This window comes from Pseudophryne corroboree, chromosome 8 (assembly GCF_028390025.1).
Source record: "Pseudophryne corroboree isolate aPseCor3 chromosome 8, aPseCor3.hap2, whole genome shotgun sequence".
Taxonomy (NCBI): Eukaryota; Metazoa; Chordata; class Amphibia; order Anura; family Myobatrachidae; genus Pseudophryne; species Pseudophryne corroboree.
Genome location: NC_086451.1, coordinates 299,965,871 through 299,975,690, shown reverse-complemented (window position 1 = coordinate 299,975,690; position 9,820 = coordinate 299,965,871). Strand labels below are relative to the sequence as shown.

The window sequence follows — 9,820 nt, the reverse complement described above, 5'->3', positions numbered from 1 at the left end:
CTGCACCTCTGGGGGGTGGTTAGGGTCAGGCACTAAGGGGTGATGTTAGATTTAGCTTGTGGGACTGGATCCGGGAACAGCTCCTGGATGCTGAGCAGGATTGAATAGCTTTAGAACAAGGTACCCCACAGAGGGTACCACCCTGCCCTTCCTGTCTGATCTCATTCAATTCCTTCTATCAACTGTCACCCACTGTCTCCCTAGTCACCCACTGCCAGTCACCCCCCAGTACTGCCCCAGCTCCTGTCTGCACTTACCCCTCCCTACCCCCTGCACTGCCTGCCCTTACCCCCAGCTCTTCCAACTTCTCCCTGACTCTCCCCCACGATATGTGATGGGACCCAGAATCAGTGAACTAGGACCCCAATTTTTTAAAGTAATATGTCCCTGGGACCCACAATTTTTTCCGCTCAGCGTGATCACTGAGGTGAACTATTGTGCAAGGGATTCATATTCTGCTACAGGACTTTATAATAGGAAAAAAAAAACCACAGCATGATTTTCAACAATGTCCATTTTATGGGAAAACAAACCATTACACAACATTTAAAACGTCATATTAAATACTGTAAGCAAAAGTGCCAGTCACTTACTCAGATGACTAGTGTTCAGTATATTTACTCTACCACTTAAATTATAAAATGCACTGTTTCATTTTAAAATCATAAGCTAAAATCCAAATCACCATTTCTTTAGTTCTTCTATAAATGGACAAAATAACAGTGTTGTGTACAATAACGTTTCAAACATGAACAAAGAAAATCCAGGCTGTGATGTTAATTCTGTGGCATAAGAAGAACATAAGAGCCAACCTGGCCTTCCTGCTTGAGCTGATGTATGAGCTCTTGTCTATTTCTTTTTCTGCTGACTACCAAGAACCTTTTAACGCCCTGCCCATGAGACTTGCTCTTTAGACCATATTTTTGAGCTATTTGGTGGATGTTTTTCCGTTCCTCATTGGTCAGTTCTCTAGAAAAGGTCAGGTCGTCTTGATTATTCGAAGCTGCGTAGTTCCTTATAATTTGTTCAATGTCTCTCTTTGTGATTCTCTGGTCACCTGTCATTAAGCCAAGACCTTCCCGCATGTGCTGCTCCTTTACAGAAATAGGTTCTGCTATTCCATCTCCTCCTTTGCCCAAGCCACCGCCCGTCCAGCCCATCTTTCTTAGTAGCTGGTTCCCAATATTGTCCTCTTTGATTTGCTGTTTGTATGCATCTTCATTTGACAACCCACGGATCTGATTTCGAGAAATGGCATCTGTGACAGGACCCTTATGCAGATTATTAATCATCACAGGATGGGTCTTCTTTAAGATATTCACAGCTTCCTGGGCGGCATCATGTTTTACAGTTTTCTTAATGCCAACAGCTTCTGCTATAAACTGTTGTGCCATAAAAACCTTGCACTTCCAATTAACTCCAGACAGGCTCTCAAAGACATATTCTATAGTCACGTTGTTGATCTGAGCAGTGTCATTTAGAATGTAGATAGGATTCGGAGCGTTTTCATATATTACAAGATCTTTCAACGGATTTGATGGTCCATTGTCTGTAGATCTGGCATAGTTGGTGTTCTGCAGATCAGGCTGCACACTCTTCAGGACCTTAACGGCCTCCTCCGCGGCTATGTGCTTGCTGCTTTTCTTATTCCCATATCCTTCAGCTAAGCAACAGTCCTGCACGTATACACTGCATCGCCATTTACTGTTGGGCATCATTACATACTTATATTCAACAGTCATATTATTAAAAAAAGCAGAGTTATTGAGAATGCCGATTGCGTCACTTGTATTTTCTTTAAGAATAAATTCTGACCATGGTCTCGTCGATGTACCTTCAGTTGTCTCCGTACCCTGCTGACCAGACAGAAAACCTTCATGCACATTACTTTCATTGTGTCTAAGAGCAGGAGGGAATTCATTCCTTTGTGCTTCACTTGGACAAGCCACCACATCTTCACGAAACTCGCGCCCAAACTTTCTGTTCACTGTGACGGCTTCCACCTGTGGACTTTGTAAGAGCTCAATGGCCAGTCTAGCAGCCTGATCCCGAGCTCCATTTTTGCTACAAGCATAGCCAGTGGCCAAGTAAATATCCTGGCATCTGACTTCACAAGCAAAGCCATTAGGAGGGATTTTACATTTTGGGAGATTATCGGGAGGAATTTCTTTAACCCGCACATAAGTATATACAGGATTTGTTTTGCATGTCTGAATACACTGTGTCAACATGTGGATAAAGTTAATTTGTCTACCGTCGGAGGACGTTGCAGGCTTTAACATCTTCTGCTTCACAATAGCAGAAAGTTTCCGAATAAAAAATGATTTATCTAAAGTCTGTAATTTGCGACCCAGGTACGGCTTTGTGCCACTTTCCTTGTTTTTGCCAAACCTTCCAGAACTTTTAGGCAGCTTTACAAAACCAATGCCTTTTCTCCCTTGCTTGTTGATACCTTTCCACATATCAAGCACATTTGAACGGAAATCTCTGGACAAATTGGAACTGTGAGATTCAAATTTAGCTGAATAATTCTGTTCCATTTTGGCCATGAAAGAGCCAGAGTCACTTTTGCTTTGTTCAACATAAGAGTCGTTGCTTTGTTCAACATAAGAGTCGTTGCTTTGTTCAACATAAGAGTTGGAGTCATAAATATAGGGAGTGGAACTCGACTCCATTTCTGAGTTTTCCTCGCTGTCGGAGTTGTCACTTACAGTAACCAATACATTAGACCCCTGCAGCGTGCTTATGAAGGTTTGACTGTCGTCATGTTGTTTTTGAATGCACACAGAATCTTTTGTTTTTTTAAATTTTTGGTCCTCAGTCACTGTGCTGACTACAAAATGTACAGGTTCAAAGCGTGGCCGCGGTCCAAATTTCTTTTGCTGAGGTTGTCCAACTGTGTTTAAAAATAAAAATTCAAATTATCTTCAGAAATGTTTCAAAGCCATTACATATATAGGCGACACTAAGCTGCTCAAACACTTAACATATGTATGCTAAATAATCATCAGTATTATGTATGAAAGACTTAAGATATAAAAGCAAAATCTTTTTCAATAAAGAAATATGGTAAATTTGCCATTTACAGATCACCTGTACTTTGTCTGGCACCAAAATAATAAGAATTTACTTACCGATAATTCTATTTCTCATAGTCCGTAGTGGATGCTGGGGACTCCGTAAGGACCATGGGGAATAGCGGCTCCGCAGGAGACTGGGCACAAAGTAAAAAGCTTTAGGACTACCTGGTGTGCACTGGCTCCTCCCCCTATGACCCTCCTCCAAGCCTCAGTTAGGATACTGTGCCCGGACGAGCGTACACAATAAGGAAGGATTTTGAATCCCGGGTAAGACTCAAACCAGCCACACCAATCACACCGTACAACTTGTGATCTGAACCCAGTTAACAGCATGATAACAAAGGAGCCTCTGAAAAGATGGCTCACAACAATAATAACCCGATTTTTGTAACAATAACTATGTACAAGTATTGCAGACAATCCGCACTTGGGATGGGCGCCCAGCATCCACTACGGACTATGAGAAATAGAATTATCGGTAAGTAAATTCTTATTTTCTCTAACGTCCTAAGTGGATGCTGGGGACTCCGTAAGGACCATGGGGATTATACCAAAGCTCCCAAACGGGCGGGAGAGTGCGGATGACTCTGCAGCACCGAATGAGAGAACTCAAGGTCCTCCTCAGCCAGGGTATCAAATTTGTAGAATTTAGCAAACGTGTTTGCCCCTGACCAAGTAGCTGCTCGGCAAAGTTGTAAAGCCGAGACCCCTCGGGCAGCCGCCCAAGATGAGCCCACTTTCCGTGTGGAATGGGCTTTTACAGATTTTGGCTGTGGCAGGCCTGCCACAGAATGTGCAAGCTGAATTGTACTACAAATCCAACGAGCAATCGTCTGCTTAGAAGCAGGAGCACCCAGCTTGTTGGGTGCATACAGGATAAACAGCGAGTCAGATTTTCTGACTCCAGCAGTCCTGGAAACATATTTTCAGGGCCCTGACTACGTCTAGCAACTTGGAATCCTCCAAGTCCCTAGTAGCCGCAGGCACCACAATAGGCTGGTTTAAGTGAAATGCTGAAACCACCTTAGGAAGAAATTGAGGCCGAGTCCTCAATTCTGCCCTATCCGTATGAAAAATTAGGTAAGGGCTTTTATAGGATAAAGCCGCCAATTCTGATACACACCTGGCTGAAGCCAGGGCTAACATCATTACCACTTTCCATGTGAGATATTTTAAGTCCACAGTGGTGAGTGGTTCAAACCAATGTGATTTTAGGAATCCCAAAACTACATTGAGATCCCAAGGTGCCACTGGAGGCACAAAAGGAGGCTGTATATGCAGTACCCCCTTGACAAATGTCTGAACTTCAGGAACTGAAGCTAGTTCTTTTTGGAAGAATATTGACAGGGCCGAAATTTGAACCTTAATGGACCCTAATTTTAGGCCCATAGACAGTCCTGTTTGCAGGAAATGCAGGAAACGACCCAGTTGAAATTCCTCTGTAGGGGCCTTCCTGGCCTCACACCACGCAACATATTTACGCCAAATACGGTGATAATGTTGCACAGTTACATCCTTCCTGGCTTTGATCAGGGTAGGGATGACTTCATCCGGAATGCCTTTTTCCTTCAGGATCCGGCGTTCAACCGCCATGCCGTCAAACGCAGCCGCGGTAAGTCTTGAAACAGACATGGTCCCTGCTGGAGCAGGTCCTTTCTTAGAGGTAGAGGCCACGGGTCTTCCGTGAGCATCTCTTGAAGTTCCGGGTACCAAGTCCTTCTTGGCCAATCCGGAGCCACAAGTATAGTCTTTACTCCTCTCCTTATTATGATTCTCAATACTTTGGGTATGAGAGGCAGAGGGAACACATACACTGATCGGTACACCCACGGTGTTACCAGAGCGTCCACAGCTATTGCCTGAGGGTCCCTTGACCTGGCGCAATATCTGTCCATTTTTTTCTGTTGAGGCGGGACGCCATCATGTCCACCTTTGGTTTTTCCCAACGGTTCACAATCATGTGGAAGACTTCTGGGTGAAGTCCCCACTCCCCCGGGTGGAGATCGTGTCTGCTGAGGAAGTCTGCTTCCCAGTTGTCCACTCCCGGAATGAACACTGCTGACAGTGCTATCACATGATTTTCCGCCCAGCGAAGAATCCTTGCAACTTCCGTCATTGCCCTCCTGCTTCTTGTGCCGCCCTGTCTGTTTACGTGGGCGACTGCCGTGATGTTGTCCGACTGGATCAACACCGACTGACCCTGAAGCAGAGGCCTTGCCTGACTTAGGGCATTGTAAATGGCCCTTAGTTCCAGGATATTTGTGTGAAGTGACGTTTCCATGCTTGACCACAAGCCCTGGAAATTTTTTCCCTGTGTGACTGCTCCCCAGCCTCTCAGGCTGGCATCTGTGGTCACCAGGACCCAATCCTGAATGCCGAATCTGCGGCCCTCTAGGAGATGAGCACTCTGTAACCACCACAGGAGAGACACCCTTGTCCTTGGAGACAGGGTTATCCGCTGATGCATTTGAAGATGCGATCCGGACCATTTGTCCAGCAGATCCCACTGAAAAGTTCTTGCGTGGAATCTGCCGAATGGAATCGCTTCGTAAGAAGCCACCATCTTTCCCAGGACCTTTGTGCATTGATGCACTGACACCTGGCCTGGTCTTAGGAGGTTCCTGACTAGGTCGGATAACTCCCTGGCTTTCTCCTCCGGGAGAAACACCTTTTTCTGTACTGTGTCCAGAATCATCCCTAGGAACAGCAGACGTGTCGTCGGAATCAGCTGCGATTTTGGAATATTTAGAATCCAACCGTGCTGTCGTAGTACTATTTGAGATAGTGCTACTCCGACCTCTAACTGTTCTCTGGACCTTGCCCTTATCAGGAGATTGTCCAAGTAAGGGATAATTAAGACGCCTTTTCTTCGAAGAAGAATCATCATTTCGGCCATTACCTTGGTAAAGACCCGGGGGTGCCGTGGACAATCCAAACGGCAGCGTCTGAAACTGATAATGACAGTTCTGTACCACAAACCTGAGGTACCCTTGGTGAGAAGGGCAAATTGGGACATGGAGGTAAGCATCCTTGATGTCCAGAGACACCATATAGTCCCCTTCTTCCAGGTTCGCTATCACTGCTCTGAGTGACTCCATCTTGAACTTGAACCTTTTTATGTAAGTGTTCAAGGATTTCAGATTTAAAATGGGTCTCACCGAGCCGTCCGGCTTCGGTACCACAAACAGCGTGGAATAATACCCCTTTCCCTGTTGTAGGAGGGGTACCTTGATTATCACCTGCTGGGAATACAGCTTGTGAATGGCTTCCAATATCGCCTCCCTGTCGGGGGGAGACGTTGGTAAAGCAGACTTCAGGAACCGGCGAGGGGGAGACATCTCGAATTCCAATTTGTACCCCTGAGATACTACCTGCAGGATCCAGGGGTCCACTTGCGAGTGAGCCCACTGCGCGCTGAAATTCTTGAGACGGGCCCCCACCGTGCCTGAGTCCGCTTGTAAGGCCCCAGCGTCATGCTGAGGACTTGGCAGAAGCGGGGGAGGGCTTCTGTTCGTGGGAAGAGGCTGTCTGCTGCAGTCTTTTTCCCCTTCCTCTGCCCCGGGGCAGATATGAGTGGCCTTTTGCCCGCTTGCCCTTATGGGGACGAAAGGACTGAGCCTGAAAAGACGGTATCTTTTTCTGCTGCGAGGTGACTTGGGGTAGAAAGGTGGATTTCCCGGCCGTTGCCGTGGTCACCAAGTCCGATAGACCAACCCCAAATAACTCCTCCCCTTTATACGGCAATACTTCCATATGCCGTTTGGAATCCGCATCCCCTGACCACTGTCGCGTCCATAATCCTCTTCTGGCAGAAATGGACATCGCACTTACTCTTGATGCCAGAGTGCAAATATCCCTCTGTGCATCTCGCATATATAGAAACGCATCTTTTAAACGCTCTATAGTCAATAATATATTGTCCCTGTCCAGGGTATCAATATTTTCAGTCAGGGAATCCGACCAAGCCACCCCAGCACTGCACATCCAGGCTGAGGCGATTGCTGGTCGCAGTATAATACCAGTATGTGTGTATATACTTTTTAGGACATTTTCCAGCTTCCTATCAGCTGGTTCCTTGAGGGCGGCCGTATCAGGAGACGGTAACGCCACTTGTTTTGATAAGCGTGTGAGCGCCTTATCCACCCTAGGGGGTGTTTCCCAGCGCGCCCTAACCTCTGGCGGGAAAGGGTATAATGCCAATAATTTTTTAGAAATTAGCAGTTTTTTATCGGGGGAAACCCACGCTTCATCACACACCTCATTTAATTCATCTGATTCAGGAAAAACTACGGGTAGTTTTTTCACACCCCACATAATACCCTTTTTTGTGGTACTTGTAGTATCAGAAATGTTCAAAACCTCCTTCATTGCCGTGATCATGTAACGTGTAGCCCTACTGGAAAATACCGTTTGTTTCTTCACCGTCGACACTGGAGTCAGTGTCTGTATCGACCTGATGTAACGGGCGCTTTAGAGCCCCTGACGGTGTTTGAGACGCCTGTATTAACTGATTATCCGGCTGTCTCATGTCGTCAACAGACTTTTGTAAAGTGCTGACACTATCACGTAATTCTTTCCATAAGATCATCCAGTCAGGTGTCGACTCCCTAGAGGGTGACATCACTAACACAGGCAATTGCTCCGCCTCCACACCATTTTCCTCCTCATACATGTCGACACAACGTACCGACACACCGCACACACACAGGGAATGCTCTGATAGAGGACAGGACCCCACTAGCCCTTTGGGGAGACAGAGGGAGAGTTTGCCAGCACACACCAGAGCGCTATATATATATATATATACAGGGATAACCTTATATAAGTGTTTTTCCCTAATATAGCTGCTGTATATCTTTATATGCCAATTTTATGCCCCCCCTCTCTTGTTTTACCCTGTTTCTGTAGTGCAGGACTGCAGGGGAGAGTCAGGGAGCCTTCCTCCAACGGAGCGGTGAGGAAAAAATGGCGCCAGTGTGCTGAGGAGATAGGCTCCGCCCCCTTTTCGGCGGCCTTTTCCCGCTTTTTTATTGTAATTTAGGCAGGGGTTAAATACATCCATATAGCCCAGGAGCTATATGTGATGTATTTTTAGCCAAAAAAAGGTAATTCTATTGCGTCTCAGGGCGCCCCCCCCCAGCGCCCTGCACCCTCAGTGACCGGAGTGTGAAGTGTGCTGAGAGCAATGGCGCACAGCTGCGGTGCTGTGCGCTACCTTAATGAAGACAGGACGTCTTCTGCCGACGATTTTCCGGACTCTTCAGGCTCTGTAAGGGGGACGGCGGCGCGGCTCCGGGACCCATCCATGGCTGGGCCTGTGATCGTCCCTCTGGAGCTAATGTCCAGTAGCCTAAGAAGCCCAATCCACTCTGCACGCAGGTGAGTTCGCTTCTTCTCCCCTTAGTCCCTCGATGCAGTGAGCCTGTTGCCAGCAGGTCTCACTGAAAGTAAAAAACCTACTTTAAACTTTTTCTCTAAGCAGCTCAGGAGAGCCACCTAGATTGCACCCTTCTCGTTCGGGCACAAAATCTTAACTGAGGCTTGGAGGAGGGTCATAGGGGGAGGAGCCAGTGCACACCAGGTAGTCCTAAAGCTTTTTACTTTGTGCCCAGTCTCCTGCGGAGCCGCTATTCCCCATGGTCCTTACGGAGTCCCCAGCATCCACTTAGGACGTTAGAGAAAATTAGAATTATATTCATTAATCCATCGCATGTGCCCAAAGCAGGTTTCCTTTCCTGTGCATCCGACAGCACCCAAATAAGCAGAGAGTTGTTATACACGATGAGCCATCCCTAGCTAACCACACAGGACCAGGGTCTCATCAGCTTTGGGATACGACCATAAGCTTCTGCGCAATGCGTTGGGGGAAAACCAGTGTCTCACATCCGTATTTTGCAGAGGGGATAGGGGGACCACAGCCTCACAAACATGGCGTGCAGGGGAGGGGTGCAGTAGGCACCATACAGTTAGTACTCTCGTCCACAGAAAAGCAGTGCCAATGTTCCTCCTGTAATTAAAGTCCACACGTAGGAGGGGGAAAAAGCCCATTATAACCCCCTGCACATCCCCACATAAATAAGGCCCTTATGATTATGATAGACTGTGTGTTTCCCCTGTATACAGCATTTTGCACCAGTTGTTTACATGAAAGTTCTTTAAGCCAGCTTGCATGTACCTATATACAAAAAAGTCCATTTGCCACTTCCCAGTGTACCGGAATCTTGTCACCAAGGCATCTCCAAAGATACTAATGACCACTATGAATTTCTATTCCTATTGAGAGCTGAGCTGTCTTCTCTCTTCTAAAACCCCTAAGAGCGAGTATCTTTGGTTGTGATAATAGCAGTTTTATCAATCCAAGCCCTGTATCAGTAAACTCATATTGGGGTATATGCAATTGCGGTCGAATTCCCGAAATTGTCGAATTTCGGGTAATTTTCGACCAAAAAAAAAAAATCGCCTATGCAATTCAGTGCTTTCCGACCAAAAAACGGACTTTCAAAATTCGACTTTTTGAAATTCGACTTTTCTGCAATGATACAAGTGCTGCAATTAGACCAAAGCATATTCAATTCAAGTTTGCAAATTCGACAGCAGTGCTTTTAGACAGCAAATTCGTCATTTTCAATCCGCCACACTTTGGAGGGTGAAAACAAATAAAAAAAATTTAAACATGTTTTTTTTTGTGTTTTTTTGGGGGGGGAATAGCAGATCTATTTATATTAGAAGGGATTAGGTAC

The 9,820-nt window shown here is 46.2% G+C and overlaps 1 protein-coding gene across 1 annotated transcript in view; it reads right to left on the bottom strand.

Annotated features, from left to right (window-relative positions):
• Positions 1–496: 496 nt before the first annotated feature.
• NKRF (NFKB repressing factor) overlaps positions 497–9,820 on the bottom strand; it is a 62,959-nt gene continuing 53,635 nt past the window's right edge. Inside the window, exon 3 of the mRNA XM_063937341.1 lies at positions 497–2,896. Coding sequence (XP_063793411.1) covers positions 777–2,896 — 2,120 coding nt within the window. The 3' untranslated portion in view covers positions 497–776. The remainder of the gene's footprint in view (positions 2,897–9,820) is intronic.